This window comes from Emydura macquarii, unplaced genomic scaffold (genome assembly GCF_026122565.2).
Source record: "Emydura macquarii macquarii isolate MOO-44397 ecotype Brisbane River unplaced genomic scaffold, CSIRO-AGI_Emac_v2 contig_1253, whole genome shotgun sequence".
Taxonomy (NCBI): Eukaryota; Metazoa; Chordata; order Testudines; family Chelidae; genus Emydura; species Emydura macquarii.
The window spans coordinates 18689738-18710256 of NW_027131390.1; the positions used below are offsets into that span (position 1 = coordinate 18689738).

At 43.0% G+C, this 20519-nt stretch overlaps 1 protein-coding gene across 1 annotated transcript in view; it reads right to left on the reverse strand.

Annotated features, from left to right (window-relative positions):
* Positions 1–20519, reverse strand: part of SLC16A2 (solute carrier family 16 member 2) — an 81322-nt gene that overhangs the window by 8405 nt on the left and 52398 nt on the right. Inside the window, exon 2 of the mRNA XM_067548263.1 lies at positions 6442–6586. Coding sequence (XP_067404364.1) covers positions 6442–6586 — 145 coding nt within the window. The remainder of the gene's footprint in view (positions 1–6441; positions 6587–20519) is intronic.

Consider the following 20519-nt stretch of genomic DNA (forward strand, 5'->3'; position numbering starts at 1 on the left):
AAATACCCATGACTAAATCTTAGTCTTACTTATAATCTAGATAGACAAAGCAAGGTTTATCCCCATTTTACAGATGGCCCATTACATCGCATGGGAGATGAAGTCTGGCTTTGAAGGAGAACGGTCACACGCAGCAACTGAACAACAACTCCCAGAAGGCACTGTGGCAGCACATCTGAATTGGAATATTGCAGTTTTCAGACATCTGGTTTTTTGATGAACAAAAAATAAAAATTAAAAAAAAAAATCATTTTTCCATGGAAAGAAGAAACTTTTTGCAAAAAATTTCCTTTAGCCAAAACCTCAATTTTCCATTTAAAAACAAACAAACAAAAAACAAAAAACAAACAAAACACCCCTACAAATCCCCCAAAACTCCAGTTCCCACTGAAAATTTGCAACCAGTCCTAGTGTACTAACTCATCGTTAAAGAACCTTTGGCACTTGCTTCAAGAATAGAACTTGAGCACCGCTGTTCAAATTCCAATTTGGGTAATCATGTTCTGTTGCTCTAAAATCTCCTGGGAATTTCAACTGGATATTGTTTTCTTCAATTCTACCTTGAAGTTTATTGTGAGCTATTAAACAGCTGCTGTAACCCACTCCAGAAGTGGCTGCCTATTAGTAGGGAGTGAAATGATTGTTCCATAGACAGACCACATGTCAAGTCCTTTTAGATGAAAGTTTGTTAAATTTCAATTGCTAGCAATAAAGCAGGTGCGGAGATTCCTTTTCAGAAGAAACAGAGAAAGCAGAAAATGTTTACAAGTGTATCATTAATTCCATTACAAGTCTGTCTGTCTCAGCTAGCCAAGTAGAACATGATTGTTACACGAACTTACTCAAAGACAAAGAACAGTCACGAAAACCAAATTTCAAGCTCCTCCAAAACCAAACCACGTCAGAGAATCCTCAGGAGAAGTAGAGTGCACTACTAAGTAATAATTTCATATCTGTTCCCTTACCCTTCACACAACTGCTTCACGGACAAAGCTCTGACAAAACCCACAAACACTGGCTGGAGTCTGGGACTGCCATTTAAAGTGGAATATAGACACTAGAAGGACATCTGGTTTCCCTACCACTCCCATAACCCGAAATTATCCACAGCTGGCGGTCTTAGCTGCAATAAAACAGTTTCCAGCTCTGGGGCAGGTTGTGTGTTTGGAACGAGTGGAGACGTTAAAACCACAGATCCTGTCTGCTCTGCAGAGGTGTTAAAATACTCTGTAGAATGATTTGTAGGAGCAGGGGTTTGCCTCAGCATCCTTATCCAAGACTTTCCATTCCAACTCCTTGCTGTGACCTGGCTGCTGTCCACCCCAGAGGTGGGTGCATTTTAGTGGTGGAGTGTAGTTCACCAGTTTAGGATTTACAGTAACCTCTTTCCCTAGTGGCTGCCCCAGAATTACGACTCCCAATTGAAGACTCTCCTTTAGCTCAGGTACTAGAAGCCTGGGGGTTAGCTGCCAAAGACTGTGTTTCTATTCCTGCAGATGAGCGTCTGGCTCTGCAAGTGGTTCTTTGCAGGTACAGACAGTCTGTGCTTCTGAGGTCCTTTGGGAAGGAAGGCACGAGAGGCAAAATGATACTACAAAGAGAATCCCCCACTGACCACATGTGACACTTGCATTCACCCCATCTCAAGAGTCTGCCTGACTGCCCAACAAGAAATCATTTTCGAAAGAAAAGAAGCCGCCACAGAAAGCAAGAGAGAAGCTGATTTCTTGACAAAAAATTGGAAGCACTAAAGAAATTGGCCTGGAGTTACCATAGCAACAGTAAAAAAAAATCCTCTAAAATAAAACCGGCCAACCATGATTTAATCCATCACTGGATTATTAATATTTATGATGAAGGGAAACTGTAACAGCACATGGTAAAAATTCCATTTCTAAAACACGCTAGTGGAGGAGAACCATCTGACATAAGGGACTTTGATGCAGACGCCCCATGATTATTTCACAGTGCACACACTGGTTAGTGGAGGGGAGGGGATAAGAAGAGATAGGCTGGTGACCCTGGAGGGAATAAAGTGCTCCCACGCAACACATCTGGGTCTGATTCAAAGGCTGGTCTCTCATTCCTTGCGCTCAGAGTAACACAGTGGTACTGTGTAGGCTGCTCAGCTCTGGGGAAAGAGAGCTGTTCACATGACTCAGCAGAGACCTTGCTGGCTGATATAGGGGCCATGTTGATAATCCATCCTCTGTTCAAGGAAGATCACTGAAATGTAGAGGCCTAAGGGGAAGAGAAAGAGTAAAACCTGGGTAGAAAAAGGATGGCTCTCTCTAGGGAAATCTGTTCCTTCTAGAACACCCCCAAACCAAACAGCCACAGAAGAGCAGAAATTAGGGAGAGAAAGATTTCGAGATGCGACTAGATATATGGAAGGGGAAAGCCCCACTGAAATATCAAATGTTTCTGATTCTATTGTTTCCTGCCTTTGCTTAAAAAAATTCCAGCTAAGATTGAATAAAAAAACCCCAAACCCAACTGATGTTTGTCTCATCTTGGAGCACTCAGAGCGGCAGCAGCCTCCCGCTAATTAATAGTGTAACAATGCTTGTTGAAAGACATAATTGAAAGGCTCCAGTACTATTACTGCAATGATGTATGCCAGCTAATGGGCTAGAACAGGGAAGAAAACTGGCAATTAAGGTAACCTCCCAAAGCTTTTCTTTTAAATCACTGTTTATTTAACAGTTTTCATGTAGAACTCCCAATATTTCATGAGTATGTGATACCGGACAGAAATAGACTCAAGCTGCAAAATTAGGGAGTAGGATTTCAAATGCCCTAAAATTCAGGGATGTTTGGATCTGGTATTTTAGATCAGCCCAGGTAGGGGCATGTGCAAAATTTGGATCCAGATTCTGAATCACTACCAAGTTCGTAGGTGTTCACAACTGGGATGCTAGTTGAAGCCTATCCCTAATGTTATCTCAGCACTGATATTTTGTTAGAGAGAGAACCAGAAAATGCAGGGGCCCATGGAAATGGAGGAGGAGGAAAAATAGTGAATGCAATGTTCCCTGAATGTTAATAAATTCTGTCTTGAGGGATGGACAATTCCTCTTTGATTCTATCAAATTCAATCTGCCTTTCCCTCTTCACCATCCGATTGTGAAGACTGTCCCCCTGTCCCACTTCCCTCTGGTACAGTGTGAGAAACACATCACAGAATTAAAACTCATCCCAATAAGGTCTGATAGCGAGTGACTGGTACATTCATCTCCTAGGGCTGCTAAAGGGAAGAGGAGTGGGTCTCTTTCCACGTAGAAAAGAAAGAGCTGCAAAGAGGGAGGTTATGTTCTGATTTATAAAATCAACTCAATCCTGACTGTCCTCTCTGCTTTGAATAGCAAAACAATGTAAAAACCACTCTAGTACTGCAGAGTTTTGTGCATTATAGTGTTTTTAAACACCTTCCTCTGAACTAACATAGGACACAGGCCACTGTCAAAGACACTGCCATAGGAAGTGATTGAAGCCCCCCCATTGTTTGGGGCATTTATAATTGGCCTGGATAAAGCACTAGAGAGTATAGGGAACAATTCTGCACTGACAGGCAGATGGTCTAGCAGCTCTTTACCATCTCCAGGTTCTATGATTCTACAGCAGATTGACTATTGGTCTATTTCAAGTTAGTAACTGCTGTGTGCGCATATAATCTACAATGTGTGTCACCAGAAACTGCAGTGTGGTTATATTAAAAAAAATCCCACTGTTATGGGAGAGCAGAAGCTGGTAGTTCCAAATTTCAGAACTGGACTTTACGATCCCGATGGAGCACATCAAAACTGCTAAGCTGAGTCACTCTAACCCTGACTTCTGTTAGGCTTTGCCTAAGGCAGTCCAACAAAAGGGCCCCCTCCCTGTGATACAGCTGTCGAAGGCTTTAATTTTACCCTTACAAGACATCTGAAGGAATTTAAACCACGAGTGAGAAAGCAGGAAATATGGATTTCACCTCTGAACTACTCCTAATGGAAAGGACTTCTTTGTTTTTCTTTAAAACCCCTAAACTAAAAGTGCCATAGCCTGATCAATTGCTTTGCTTTGTATGAACATTTTATAAGCGATGGAAAAAAAAAGTCAAACTTTTGTAGAAGTACAGGGGAGGAAGAGAGAGATGATGGGGTAAAATACTGCATCTCTCTGTGAAGCTATCCACAACTGCACATCAGTTCATCGATTCATATACCTCAATCCCCATAGGATTTATCAGGCTCTCTTCTCAAACAGCATAGGGGTTTTTTTATTGCTTTTTAAAAAAAACCAAAAAAGCCCCATGAAGTAAGATCATTGGGGGGGCTACCTTGTGCTGGGTGCTATACAAGATATAGCAAGACATGGAAGACTGAATAACATAATATTGGAAATATTGTGTGTGTGTATTACAGAATACAAATAAAACATACACACAGTGTTCCCAGCAGACTGGTCTTTCTGTGTCTTCCATATCAAGAGGCAGCAGCTCTTGCTTTCAGAGCAGGAGGATCTGAGTTCTAGCATTGCTACCACAAGGCAGTTTTGGGTAGACAAAGTGTTTATGCTCCTAGAGCAGTGGTTCTCAAATGGTGTTCCGCGGAACCCTAGGGTTCCGTGGGCTGAGCAGAAGGGTTCCGCGAAGAAGCTGTACTGCGCCACCGAATGTTAAAAAAATCTGGTGCCGCCGATCAGCTGATGGGGCCACCGAACATGACCCTGAGAGCGTGCCGCCGAATCAAGCAAACACCACGCCACCGAAAAGAGGAAGATTTCCTTGAGTTTTCGGCGGACGGTATGGCATGGGCGGGCAAGGGTTCCGTGGGGGGAAAGAAATTGAGAAACACTGTCCTAGAGAGACTCTCTATTAGAACAGGCTCTATGACACATAGTTCCGATTCCACTCAGCAGAGGGAGACACAAGCACGTACAGGAGCATGCAAATAGAAAACCAAGTTATGGGCAGGATTTGGGGAATATCAACAAATGGGTAAAATTCAGGCCAGAATTCCTCAATGCACTGATCTGGAATGGGACCAAACAGCCCTGAACTTCTGGCAACATGTGGTGCCTGGACTCCATTGTCTGGTGCCGTTCAGGAAACCAACAATGCACACCTCCACTTGTACATTCAATGCTTGGCTGAACAGCACGTGGCCCCTTGATATACTTAGATTGTGTCACATAATTACCCACGGAGATCTCTCCTCTCTTTTAAAATGTCTGTTTCAAGTGTCTGCTTGGGGAGACCACTGGGGCCATTTCCCTTGCCAAAGCAGAAAGGAGATTGAAGAGGTGGGCACAAAGGCTGCTGTTCTGAGCCTCAGCTGTTATGGTCAATGCCCTCTCCTGTCAAGGGTTCTCACTCAGCGTGGTGAAGTGGAATGCTGCAGACAAGTCACCTTCCTTCACATAAGTATGGTTTTAAACAGTGCCGGGGAGTGTTTTAATTAAAACTGAAACCAAACCCCAGGGATAGGTTAGAAATAGGCAACCTAGAGAACTTGACAGTCGCCTCCTTTATCTTCCACTACATGGATGATGCATCATGGCTGAAAGTCTGTGATACTGAAGCAGTTTAACGTACCATCAAAACCTACTAACATTTTTATAATGTTAATGAAACCGTGTCCTAATAGCAATCCACAGAATTTTAAAAGCGCTGGGAAAAAAAAAAAAAAGAACAATACTACTGTGTATTTTAAAGCAGCAAGTTGCAGATTCCAATAATATGTTCTGCTTCAAAACACATTTACATTCCGGATTTTCCTTTTACTGCATATAGCCAAAAACCCGATGCAAATTCAGTTTGTGATTTCATTGTGACTGATGATAAAAGGACAGGTTTCAGTCTCCATACATCTTCAGTTTATTATGCTCCAGTGGAAGCTATTAACTTTCAGCTATACTGAGGAGTCAGGTTTGCTTTTAAACATTAATTCACTTTTAGTATCTAAGGTCAGTTTTTAAAAAATATGATTTTTAATCTGACAGTGTCCCCTGTAAGTTGATTGTGACAGTATGCCAGTTCTATCACTGTGTGAGGAGGTATGAAGCTGTTCTGCTGATGCTCTGCAAATCAGACCAGATCAAATTCCAATTCAGGAGCAAAAAAGGGTTGAGAACCTATGATAGAAGCGAGATGTAGGAGCAGAGAGAGGAGGTCCTGCAGGGAGAAATTCTGGGTACAGCCATGCTCTAAAAAAGTTCAGGCTAAGGTTTGTGTCTCATTAAGACAAGGATAAAGGAAAACTTCAGGAAAGGGGATTAAATTTGGACAGTAACTCATTGTGTGCAGGCAGGCTGTGACAAGTGCTGGGAGAGCACCCTCTGATAGTGATGACACACCTGATCTTTGCCAAAAGACAGCAATAAACTAGCACAGGATTTGCCAAAAACAAAAGCTTGCCAGAAAGTTATGTTGCCCCCTAAAGCAAGTTTTAGCCTTACTTTGTGAAAGAGCTGGAAAGGAGTCCAATAAAAGCGATGGCTGCCCCTGAGGCTGCTGTTGTCCGGCAGCCAATCCGGTCGGTGAAGATACTCACGATGGGAGAGCAGAAGAAAATCATCCCCATGGCCAGGGCTCCAACCAGAGCTAGGGAGAGAAACAAAGGAATGTGAAGATCAGCAACTGCTTTGTAAGCAACATGCCTGCGAAAGAGAAACCAAAGCAGATGGCAGTGGAGTGGGGGGAAGATTTTGTTTGTGGTCTCAGTAGAGAGGCCCATCTCCATTGCCCAGTCAATCCGTGCCCTACTCTCACAAGAGATACAATCTCTTCTGACCATAGGTGAGGTGTGCTAGCCTGGCATGAATGAAGGTTTGCACTGTCACTGACCTTGTTGTACCTGCTGTGTGGAGAAAACATGGAGGTGTTTGTGTGAGGGATGCATGTCTAAGTTATGCTGTATCCACCTCTTCTGGATTTATATAGTCTAGCAAAGGAACCTAGATTCTTCTCCATTTATCTAGCTTGCCTTGTAGTCACTATATTCATGTCTCCATTGCTATGATTTCTGTCTAAGTTATTCTGAACAGGTAAGAAAAACATGAAGACGTAGGAGAGAACATCAAATCTTCCTAGTCTATGACAATTATTGTCTTGGTTTCCTGAGGTACTAAGCACCCTCAACTCCTAGGAGCCTTCTTGAGCGCATCATTACTCGTTTTCCTAAAGGGCCAGAGATTTCTAAACTTCCCTGCATGACATAAGGGTTTTTGAAGTCATTGTGGTGGTTTTTCATTGTAATGTTCTTTCCTATTCCAGCAACAGCATGTACCCTACACAGAACAACTGAGAGATATTAATTACAGCAAACATCAATTTTCCAAACAACATAAGCTAGTAAACAATTCATGACACTGAAATTCCAGAAATTAGACACCAACCAGAAATAAAGAACAGAAAAATGGCAAAACTTAAGTAAACAACGTCCGAGCCCCACCAAGCGATGCTGGCTTGGTCCAAGAGCAGTAAAACAGAACACACACATGGTCTGGGGCTGTCCTCACTGACAAATCTCTTTCCAGTATTCTCTTTTTGCTGCTGAAAAAGATGATTTTAGGACCATCAGCCTTGATCTCTTTAAACCTATGCTTTCCTTGAAAGAGCAGATATAGAAAGGCAATCTATTTAAAAAAATCTCCATCCATATATAGTGACGGGAAATGCACTGCAGAATACATTAGCCCTCATGCAACAGAACTCTGAGGAAAGAAGGTTGAGTATATAGGAATTGCCACTCTAGCATAGATCAATAGCCACTATAGAATGCAGGATGATGTAGGGGGAGAGGAAAGTCCCTTCCATAATGCACGTAACTGTACAATTTTTACAATCATGATGGGGGGTGGGGGGGAGGAGGAGAAGAGGGGGAAGAGAATTTCTTTTGGACCTCAGCTGATAATTAGTTTAAGCGTAAGGACTGAAATCAGTTGGCATTTTATTCCAGGAAGTGTAAACGCAGATGGCTGCTCTTATTCAGAGAATTACCCATCAAAAGAAGTATAATGGACTACAAAATTAGTCACAAATCAGCTTGGTATTATATGCCTTATTCCAGAAAACAATAAAGCTGCAAAGTGAAGCACTCTAAAGAAAAAATTAATCTTAATTTAGGACACCTTATGAATATGAATGATGACAGTCTTTATTTACATAATCACACGGCATTCTTTCTGCAGCACCCCTGCTTCATTCAATGTTCAAGATAGAAGGTGTGCAATGAGTTGAACAGTTGTTCAAAACATAGGAAATCATATTTTAATTGCTGAGTGTGTGGTCCCCTTTCCAGCCCTTTGTGGTAGATTCCACACCAATCCCAGCCTCATTTACTAGCCAACCTACACAATGAATGAGGCATGAGACCTTCAAAAAAAGGAGAGAGACAGAGAAAATACAATGTACAATCACGTAATTAGAGACAACAGGCCAGATGCTTAGTTGGTGTAAATTGGTGCAGCTCAATTTTCTTCAATGCTCCTACATTGAATATTAGGAAAAACTTTGTCACTGGGAGGGTGGTGAAGCACTGGAATGGGTTATCTAGGGAGGTGGTGGAATCTCCATCTTTAGAGGTTTTTAAGGTGTGGCTTGACAAAGCCCTGGCTGGGATGATTTAGTTGGGGTTGGTCCTGCTTTGAGTAGGGGGTTGGACTAGATGAGCTCCTGAGGTCCCTTCTAAGCCTCGTCTTCTATGATTCTATGATACACTAGTTTACACCAGCTAAGGAGATCTAGTAGCTGCACAACGGGGCAAAGGGAAGGTTGTGCAGAAAACACTGGCGTTTTCTGACTTCTGCGTGCTTAACTTTGTAATGATGATATTTTGAAATGGGATTCAAGTGTTTTTAAGAGAAAATAAAGAATTTCCACAAATGTCAAACTGTAGCATTTGATCAACAGCCGTAGGATCATCTTTCCTGAACAACCTGGAAACTCAGTAAGTGCACACAGTTTTGAGTATCTTCCCATAGAACCACATCTGAATGAATGCTCGGTAGTGTCCATTAGCATGATAGCGTGCAGCAATATGCGTCTTACAACTACTGAAAGATCTCTCTTGTAATTCAGTGTGGTTTGCATGGGTGGAAATAAGCTTCTTTATGGCACAGCTCAGCTTCCAAGGTCATGCATTTCTGGGCACCAGATTCCACAGTGCAGCTTTTAAGATTGCAACACTGACCACTGAACAAGAAACTTCCCCTACACAAATGGTCCCAGTTATACTCCAAGCCAAACTCTGGCAAGTATGTAGCATGTGGGGATTTGCTTGCACCTGCAGTGAGGGCTCTGCAAATCTTTTCATCCCAGCCTACAATTAAACCCAAATAAGTACAATGCAACCGGTCCTTCTATAGCTGTGAGAGCTTCCGAAAATAACCAGGTCCCTATAAAAAGAAAAGTTAAAGACTGTCTCCACCACACAACAATCTCTTCCATCCTCTTTCCTAACAAGCTCAACACAAAGAGGCACTCTCAGGTCTGAGAACTGCTGGCCTTTTCAAATTAATTATAGGTTTTCAAGAATCACTTTATTCAAAAAAGTGTTCGGGCAATAAATGGTGATGGAGGAAAAATATCCTGTAAGTGAAGAGGCACCGCAGGAGTTCTCTAGGGTTCACTTCAGTCAGAATGTGCTCCCAGTTGGCCTTAGAACAAAACAAAATTTAAAAAAAAAAAGAGCGAGGAGAAATCTCCCTCTATAGCCAATTCTCTTGGCTATAAACAAAGTGCATAGTGTAATGAAAAAGAACTTTTAATAGGATTAGATGGCACCCTTCCAAAACAACTGTAAAAAGAGGGTTTGTGGGGGGAGGGAGGAGGGGCAGAGGGGAAGGGCCAGGATGAAAAAAGGCTCATTAAATTGGATAATATATTTTCAGAAACATTCCCTCAATTAAAGCCAAGGCAGTAAAACATCAGATGGCCCCATCCTGTTTGAAGTCTGCTGAGTGATGTGGTTATTTTGGGAAATTAATCTGAGAAACATGGAAATGCAAGCATAAAACCAGGTGTTCAATTTAATGGGCCAGATTCTGATCTCAGTTACTCCAGATTTGTACATGAGTAACTGGTATAAAATCTGGCCCAAAATTCAGATTCACATGTGCAGTTCAAAACAAAACTCAACCTGCAGGGTCAGCCGCCTCAGCTCCGAAGTTCTAAAAATTGTAACTTGTGAAAGAGGCATTATTTAAACTAAAATTTAACACCAAAAAATCCTCTACTCTGTTACTCCACCTTCCAGAAACCTCTTACCATGCAGTGAAAAAAAAAAGTGTCCTGGGAAAACAGTGAGATAAAATAAGTAACAACAACAAACAACATTTCCAGGGTGCTTTTTTGTTTTCAAAGTGCTTGACCAATATTAACTATCTACTTCTTACAATGTCCCTGTGAAGCAGGGAAGTGGTTGCTGCTATCTCAATTTCACAGACATGGAATGTGAGGGAGAGACTGGTTAAGCATCTTTTCCAAGATCACAATGACACAGCTGGGATTAGAACACGAGAATTGCTTGGCTCCTAATCCGGAGGCCTATTTAATGCTGGTTTGTGTTTAACACCAAAATAGGATATGGACAAGTGGATTAATAGTTAACTCTTATATTATACAGTCACAGGATTGGTATGCACAGGAGCGAAGAAGGAGAGCTGAGCCCTATCTTGTGAGAGGCAACAACTGAATTTAAGATGGCTATTGGGTTCAACAAGCAAGGCAGTTTTGCCTTGTCAATTTTAACAAGAGGTCAGGGGCCAGTCACGGTGAAAGGTCAAAGATCATGAAAAAATTAGTAAAAAAAAAAGTTTCCAGCACATTGATTAGTACCACATAAGCGTTAATCACACTCTTAGTAGGTCACTAGACCTGCTCTTGTGCTGTATTTGCATCTGTCCATTGTCATCAGTGTACAAGCTAAAGCAGAATTGACTGCTGGAAATCCATTTTAACTCTCCATAATGGAATTAAGCTTCTCACTGCGTCTTAGCTGTCCTGGTCCCGTGGGTCACCACAGCCTAAAAATGCTGATCTCGATGGGGCCAATGCAGCACTATTAACAGGAAATTCATCATTCCCTTCAGTGGGAACTAGACTGGGATCTATTAGTCTGCTGCACAGGCCAGGATTTCACACAGCAGCTCTCAAGAACCTTAGTGAAATTAGAACTCAATACAAACTCCCCTGAGGTCAATGGCACTGCAATGAGCATTGGAACAGGTCTTTAGTTCCTACCCTACCCCACCCCACCTGCCAAAATCCATCCTGCAATATATTTAAAATAAACACAGCCCTCAGGACACTAATGGAATCTTATCAATAACATACCATGTTCCAGTGGAGCATAAAGTATGTTGTACAAAATTTGGACAAAACCCAATTTAAAACTAAGATCGGAATTTATTTAAGTCTTGTACAAAATCTGGACAGGAATTGGGTTAAGACTGGATCAGTCTCGAGGCATTTCAGGCTCAAACATTTACTGGAATAAATGTTAAATGGGTTTATTTTGGAGTCGGCCTTCGGAAAGAAGAAAGGCGTGACTGGTTGGCATTCAGAATCCTCCAAGTCCAACAGACAAACTGTGAGCATCTGAAAACAAGGCTGATGTTACCAAAGTGTGCATGCTAAGGCAGTGGACATAACAATGCTCTTATTGATGGGCATCTTGTAACCTCTCGTGTCACTGCAGAGCCCCCTCTGTGACATGGGATATGCTCTAGGGGAATACTAAGGTAATTTCAACATATTAAGAAATTTTCGTTTGTGTCCTTTGGCATTTCAAATGCAACGCAATAGATACAGAAGAGCTGAAACTGAGTATTTAATGGACACAAGCTCATTAAACAAAGGATCCTGACAGATTCTACTCTGACCTCCTTACACCACATCAGAATGAGACCTAGCATGTGTTTTCCAGTTGAAAGATTTCTGTCAAAATCTGCCCCATCTAGCCAAAAGGACGCCTTTGCAACCCATGCAAACATTCTCTCTCTCTCTCTCTCTCTCTCTCTCTCACACACACACACACACACACACACACACAAAAGCCAATCATGATTTTTGGGGACTGACTTTTTTTCTACATATGGGGTTAGCAATACTGCAGTTGGTAGAGGCAGCAACTAACATACTGCCACCTTCTAACTGCTGGCTATCAGATTGCTGCAGTTGGTATCAACTTACATGCAAAGCAAAGCATGGCTGTACCCTCTTACCCAACGGCCATAGCAGCCTCTACCTGAGGATAAAAAAACAGCAGCCACGTGGGGGGGCGACTTTCACTAAAAAGAGTACAGAAGACTGAATTCTTTTAAAGGTTACCTCACTAAAGACGACTGCTGTTTTGTCCAAGTCTTCAGGTTAATAATTGGCAAAAGTCACCTGCAGGGGGGAAGAGAACAGCAGCAAGAATGTGGATGCTGATTGGGGCTGGCCACGAGGGCAAATCACGGCACTTTCTCCACAGTAGGTGGGATGTTCTTAGATGGATGCAGTGTGTGTTTGGTGGGTAAATCACAGTGCGCCCAGGCGAGAGCTCTCCCGAATATGAAGCTGGAGAAGGAACATGTAGGGATAATCCTCCAACAATGCAGAGGTGGGGCAGCCTAGCACAGAACATTGCAGTGGAAACAGTCCCACCAGTGGCTCTCTGCATTTCAAACCACAGAACGGCAACGTAGCAGCCAATAGGGCAACAACCGCTTCCAAAAAAACTCCTCCCCACATCGACGCTAACAGGAATGGAGTGGGAAATGGGCCCAATGCAGGGTGCAAACAACATAGCATCACACAGCAAGGGGGAACGTAAAAAATCTGCAGTGGGCCAATTGAATGAAGTGCACTGCAGCAGGGCAGGTACAGGACGAGCAGGGCCAGTGCAAGCTTCCCCCGACATGCCAACATGACTCAATCCTGATCTGAAGTAAACACCTCAAGATCAGTCTCCAGGGTCCATCCATTCCTGGGGCTGATCAAGAAGGTGGCTTCCAACAGGATCTGAATTTCTGTGTTTGAAACATTTTGCTAGCAGAAATCACAAAGCCCGTTCTTCTCCAGGAGACAGGGAGCTGAACATCAAGAGTAATCTGCTATAACAAAAGGCAAAGCTTGCTCCAGCAGCTTAAATCTGCAGGGGATTTCTAAATCACATGATACAGAGGGCATGTTATTTCTTCTTCATTTCTTTCTAACCATCTATTCCAAAAAGGAAACCACTTTAATAAAAAAGGTGCTCATCCTCCATTTTCTGACTTAATTGAATCAGGCTTTCAGTAATATAACAGCTCTTGCTTCCAGGAATGGAGCTGCAAGTTGCACAATAGAAAATTACACTTAAATGATTTTTCCAGGACAGGAAACAAAGGGAAAATATTGTAGTCATTTACAGACAAGGATCCAAATTCCCTCTGGTATTTAGCTCATTGTTTTCAAAGCTTTCAGAAAAACATCATTAATACTATGCCTTGGGATACACTAAATCTAGTCTTTTAATTCATTACAAATTAATCTCCAGAGAATCAAAGGGAAGAGACTGTCTTCACTGACCACAGCGTGGAAGTTTAAGGCTGATTGCTCAAGAATTGGCAAGTAACTTCAGATCTTGTCCCAGGCTTTGTCCACACTAGAAACCTTGTTCTAAACTTCCCCACTTTTACCATCATTGGTAGCAATGGGTACACAGAGCGGGAAGGCTAGTGTAAAGAAGATGCTGGCAGTTGCCAGTGTTTTAGGCACTGTGTCATGTAGACCTGCTCTCTACACAGAGTAAGATGAGGACACAGTGCTGAAAGTCCAGCAGTCACTTGGAATTATGCCTGTACTGGTGCTGGCATCATTGCTGTTCTTGCAGTAGTTGAACTGGTGATAGCAAGAGTGGCAATTATTAGGGAAAAAAACTGCTGTAGACACAGATTTAAATATATGAAGTTATCTGTACGTTAATGTTTAAAAGGGAGCTGAAGGGTTAAGGCACTGGTAATGAGATCTGGATGGACCTTTTCACCTGAAGCCAACCCTGGAAAGTAAGAACTGGTTGTGCTCCACTGTTGCACTCCGTTGGCTGCTCGGTGGCCTCTATTAAATGAATTAGGGGAACTCAGTCCAGTTTCTAGCAGGTATTGTAAAACCCAACCCTATCTTTGGCACTAACTGACCACATGGGTTGGCAGTCTCAGTAGGGGGGTGAAGGATTACATGGGCAATGAAAAGTGAACTCTCAGTGCTAGAGGTGCCCATGCATACACACACCCCTCTGCTGCCTGTGCAGTACCTGTTATATGGCTTCAATCTCTAGGGTTGTCAATCTGGTACTTGCACTAGAAATTACTAAAAACATTTAACAACGCAGCTCCAAACAAAGCCCTAATCAGGAGCTGCTGCTTGAAACAGCTGCACTATGTCTAGACTAGGAATGGGATTTCTCTTCCAGGACATTCTCAATGCAGAGATGGACCTGACTTACAAATCTTGGGTCTGAAAGGACCCTGAAAGTTTAGACTGATCTCCCTGCACCCGATGGTAACAAAGCCCAGCATGTATGAGCGATAACAAGACAAAGAATATCATAATGCCACTATATAACTCCATGGTACGCCCACGCCTTGAATACTGCATGCAGTTCTGGTTGCCCATCTCAAAAATGATATATTAAACTGGAAAAAGTACCAAGAAGGGCAACAAAAATGATTAAGGGTATGGAACAGCTTCCATACAAGGAGAGATTAAAAAAGACTGGGAATGTTCATCTTAAAAAAGAGACAACTATAGGGAGATATGATAGAGGTCTTTAAAATCCTGAATGGTGTGGGAAAATTGAATAAGGAAGTATTATTTATCCCTTCACATAACACAAGAACCAGGAGTCACCCACTGAAATTAATAGTCAGCAGGTTTAAAACAAACATAAGGAAGTACTTCTTCACACAACGCACAGTTGACCTGTGGAACTCATTGCCAGGGGATGTTGTAAAGACCAAAAGCATAACTGGGTTTGAAAAGAATCAGATAAGTTAATGGAGGGTAGGTTCATCAATGGTATTAGCCAAGATAGTCAGAGATGCAAGCCTATGGTCTGGGTGTCCTCAACTTCCAATTGCCAGCAGCTGAGACTGGACGACAGGGGGTGGATCACTTGATAATTGCCCTGTTCTGCTCATTCCCTCTGAAGTATCTGGCACCAGTCACTGTTGGAAGACAGGATACTGGGCTAGATGGACCACTGGTCTGACCCAATATGGCGATTCTTATGTTTTTTCTATTTGGATCTGATGTGCAAAGTTTGGGTCTGCATCCAAACTTCCTCCAAGTTCAGGAGTGCTCAGATCTGAAGTTTTGGTGTGGATCCATCTTTATCTCAGTATGACTGAACACATCTGCTTCTCTCCTGATAGCAGGAGAAAACAGAACTGAGAAAGGACTTATGAGAGAGAGAGAGAGAGAGAGAGAGATGGCCAAAACTGCCAGGATCGTTCTGTGCAGCAGAAGCCTTGCTGACACTGTATGGTAGCTCGTGGCCTTGCTGGAACAGGTGGATACAATCAAATCTGAAGAGCCTGCAGGAAAAGGGAGGAAATGAAGGATTGCTGGTATTCTTCACCTGAAACCTGAATGTCCTACCTATGGCATAGAGTGCAAGTGGCCAATAAAGTAGCAACTTGGACAATGTGGTCAGGGGAAAAACCTGCAAACGACAAACTCAGATGGTGTTATACTGACCATATGCACGTGACCACTGACTCAGTGATCAGCACTGAAACCACACATGTATCTGGCAAAAAATTAGCACAGTTAAACGGCTTCCTGGGTGCAATGCCCATCTGGTCATCCTCCGCTGTCATCAGAGACTGCACTGTATCACCATCTCCCAGCTAGTAATGATGGTCGTCTACTGAGCTCAGCACTTATGTGCCCATCACGGGTTGTTTTACTCGGCTGACCTTTGCATTTCAGCAGGGGGCATTGTGGTGCTTCTGCAGCTGTTAAAATCCCCTTCTACGTACAACAGTGCATCACATCCCCCTGCCTTGTTGCGTATGGAAGGGCTTCTGCACTCACTGGGCATGGGTGGTGGAATAGCTGTATGTTATTTGCAATCTACTTTCCAATACATTTCCCCCCCTCCCCACCAAATATTCCCTATGCACTTTTCAGGGTTAAAGGTGGATGAACGGGCCTCCCATATTTGGGCCCTTGTAAAATAATTTCTCCACAGAAGTCAAGAAGGCGGCACACAACAGACTATTCTAATACGGGATCTGCTAACACAGCGTGACTCAGGAAGTGGCACCATTACAACGGGAGCCTGGACACATCTCCTCAATAGATGGTCTCACCTATCCAAAGTACTTACATGGCACCATTACTGTAGTAGCTGAGCACAATCTTTAATTTATTCATCCTCAGGTGAGGTAGGGCAGTGCTATTATCCGAGGCGTGTCGGGTTACCAAGTGACCTGCCCAAAGTTACACAGGAAGTTGGTAGCAGAGCAGGAAACTGAACCTGAGTCTCCAAAGTCCCAGCGTAAATCCCCAACCACAAACCCGTCCCTCCTCTTCTACTTGTGTTCTCCTGTCCCATCCTGGTGTTCCAGGAGCAGAAAGCAGCCTTCATTATTGCCAACTCAGCAGTAACACACAGGGCTTAAAATGGATCTTTAAAAGAACCCGTTGCTTTTCTAATCACATTCCAGCCAAACTCGCTTAGCTTTCAAAACTGATGTTTTCACTTGGCCCTCTCATGACCCTTGCCCCAGCTTTGCTTGAATACCATTAAAAACCATCTCATCTCCCAGCAGTCGCACAGCACACATGATGAAGTCTAACCACTGGTTCCTTCCTGCACTTACCTCAGCCATATACTTTTACCCAATCCTCTGTAGATATTAGTCAGCTCTTATGCTGGAGTGTAAACACAGAGAACTCTGAGGATGAAAGATGGCGCTCCAGCGACTTATTAATTATATCATTATAGAGGTCGGGGCAAAGGTGGGCCCGGGATCCCATACAACTTTGCACTTCCAGACTGGAGAATGAGGCATCGAGATTAATGAACCATAAAAACGACTTGTTTAGCTAACAACTGTCAAACTAAGCACCATCAGCATTAGACTTCTAATCGTGATTTCATCTTGTTCCCTTGACAAAATAGCAAGGTTATTGTGGTACTGTGATGTGCTTTTGTACTTCAGCGCGTCATCTGCCTTTCCAGAATGCAAAACATGAAGCGCTCAAACCAAAGCCGGCTGCACTCAATGAGAGAGAGCCCTTCCGCCGACTCCAATGGGAGCTGCTCCAGGCTCTTTAGGAATAGTGTTCACAGTAGTAAGGGAAGTCCCCATCATTATTTTACACCCAAAGGAAATGTTAATTTGCTTGGCTCTCAACTGAAGCGAGAGCCCTGGCTTTACCAAACATAGTAAGCAGTGGAGGGCCCATTGTATGGTCTTCCTCAAAGAGAGGCAGTATCTCTGATGCGAGAAGGGGATGGCAAAACTTCAAGAGGCGGCACACACTCCATCTGGCTCTGACAACTTGTCACCGGTAGCAGCTTAGAGGCACACATTGATTCACTGCTTAGTGTGTGAGCTTGTCACTGGACAAGGAGGAAGGCACAGTCCCTGTCTCCAAGGGGAACTGACAAGATAAATAATCCTATTTAACAAACAGAAATGCCCTTGACTGTGTCGACGGTAATATCTGCCATTTTAAACTAAGACTTCAGCATTGACATTTACTCTGTGTTATTGCTGCTGGTTGACTTTTCGCACAGCCTCCTCTTGGCCAGTGAAAAAGGTCTGGTCAGCTTCACTTTTTGATTCCCATGAACGGTGTCTAGAGGTCAGCATGCAAAGGCAGGCAGGCACACAGAGTTTACAAACAACTGCTGTTTTGGATCTAAGTAATCCATCAACATCTCTTTTATTCATTAGATCCAACCTACTTTCGTGTCCCATACAAAAGGTCCACCCCACCAAACACTGGGACACCTCTTCAAGACTCTGGCACACAGATGAGGCCTCATAAATACAGGAAGGAAACTGCTTCAACTTAGTTTCAGATCAGTAACAGCAAAAGTTCAATTTTAAAGAGTGACTCCCCTAACTTAAAACCTGAGGTCTCAGTGGGAACATGTGTGTCAAAATTGGGGTGACCAGGTTTCAGAAACCCCTGTAAGCCATTTATAGCACCTCTAAAGACTACTATAATACAGATAATTACTACTACTAACAGGTTACTAATCATGGATTTGATAGGATTTTCTCTTGCAGCTTTGACTCCAATCTACAAACATCCTGTTGTTAGTGTGTCGCTTTTCAGTTTTTTCCTCAGAAAAACCAAACCAAACAACCCTGCTGAAAGTCAGCATGAGGCCAAGAAGGACTAAAGAACTACTTTCAATGTCCCATTTTTGGAGGTATTACAGCAGATTAAGGAAGAATGTGAAAGCCACAGAAGGGGTGTTAATGCATTAAAGACTTTAGCCATCACCACCACTATATGATCCTGTGAAAAAACAAGATTTATTAAACTGCTTCCCAAAAACTGAAATACCAAGTTTGTATTACAGATCTTCCAAGCACAGGACCATTTGTCAATGTTTAAATGCTGCAGAAGCCTAGATTAGTCCAGTTTTCGGTTACATTTCTAGAAATCAGATTCCCTCCTCCCATGACCTCTGCCACCCGAAGGATGTAGGAAATAGAGATAACCCTAAATCAACCCCTCAGATGTAAAAATCCCTGCACTTCGAGGCAATTAAACACCCCAGATCTGGAATTTGATGCTGAAGCTCAGCTATCTACACAATAGAATTCTGCAGAGATTAAAATAAGGGGGAGCTCCCTGCTGTTTCTTGGCTTGGGTAAACACTGTTCCCTCTCAACTCCCCCTTTCCTTGGCTGTAGTGTGAGCTCCCCCTCCTGTTTCAGTCTCCTTTAACCACTAAGTAAGGGATATCAGCATATGTGAGAAATAAGTCCCAACATTAGCAGAGCTGTGGTCTCCTTAAGTAGATATGTAGGCAACTCAGTGGTTTCATTTGGCCAGTGGCTGGTGCAGAGATCTTTTCACATGAGGTTCACACACACTGATTTTTTCTGAGTTTTAGGTTTGATCAAAGCCCAAAAGAGAAATTCAGCCCAAGCCACATTTTGTGTGGTTTTCACCCAAAACTATAAATCAACCGAAGTTAGTTCAAAATACTGCTCAGGCTCAAGCCTGAGCTGAATTATGGTTTGTGGTGGAAACGCAAGGTACTGTAGACTTGCACCAAGCTAGGTTTGGTGGGATTCTCTCCGGGCAGTCAGTCTCAAAAAGACCATGGAGACTCCTGGAGTATGAACCCATTGGAAATTGACCAAAAACAAAGAAAAGCAGCATGATTCCTCTTCGGAGCAAAGATTCCATGTTCACATGGGCCAGGTATTTGTTCTGAACATTTCTGCACAGCTCTAGTGTCAAGCCAACAGGTGTGGAGGGGCAAGTAGCACATTAAGGGACTTGTCATTTCATTTTCTGGGTTTTCCTTTGGTTTCTATTTCAGTATGTGATGGGTGAACCAGCTCTGCTAAAGTTACTAGACAAACAAAACAGGAGTTACGAGCGTAAATGTTTCACCCTAACATAAAAATATAAATTGCCACACGACTGTTAAAGCACAACCTATTAACATATTAACACTGGACCACTGTTGAGTGGCCTAACTGCAAAGTGAGTTCGTGTCTCCATTCAGCTCCCATTTACTTCAAATGAAATTGTGGGTGCTCAGTGCCCCTTGAAATCAAGTCTGTCCTGCCCATATTGCAAAACCACCCACCTCTGGCACCACCTGACCCTGACTGGGAATCTCAGCAGAGAGCAAACAATGAACATGCTATGCAGACTGAACTACTCTCCTGCCCTTAGAAGTGGCTTGTCCAGACCATGGTGAGCCATAATGCTGGGACATTTCTGTTGCTGCTGCTGCACGAATGTCCCTGTCTTCACGGTAACTGGAGGCCTTCACTTTTCAGGGCTGTAATCCTGGCACATTTCACCAGCCCTGACTTTTGTCTATAAAGCAAAATCTCCAAACACAGACGGGGTATAAAGAGTGCTAGTTAGACCTGGACATTGCATGGCTACTTCGCTCACCTGGACTGCTGAACATATACCATAACGTCACCAGCCCTAGCCCGCTCCATTTTAATTGGTGAAAATGCCCTTCTGCCACACGCTGAACTGAAATCCGTAATGAGCCTTTCATGTAAAATCATGTTGATTCCTGACTGCGTTTATCTTGGCACAGATATGCACTCCAAAATGTGCACGCATGTAAAGAATCAAAACCTTTGCATTTAATTCTCTCTGCCTGTTATTTCCCCACTGCTCCCAACCCCCTTTTCAAAATACACCCAGAGAGAGAATAAAGTACAAGAACCACCACGCTAGTCAAGAACTGTGACAGGAATAGTGTCTTTTACAAGACACTAAATGAAGAGTTATATTCTCTGTATTATAATATGGGGAACTTCTGTTGCTCCTGCTA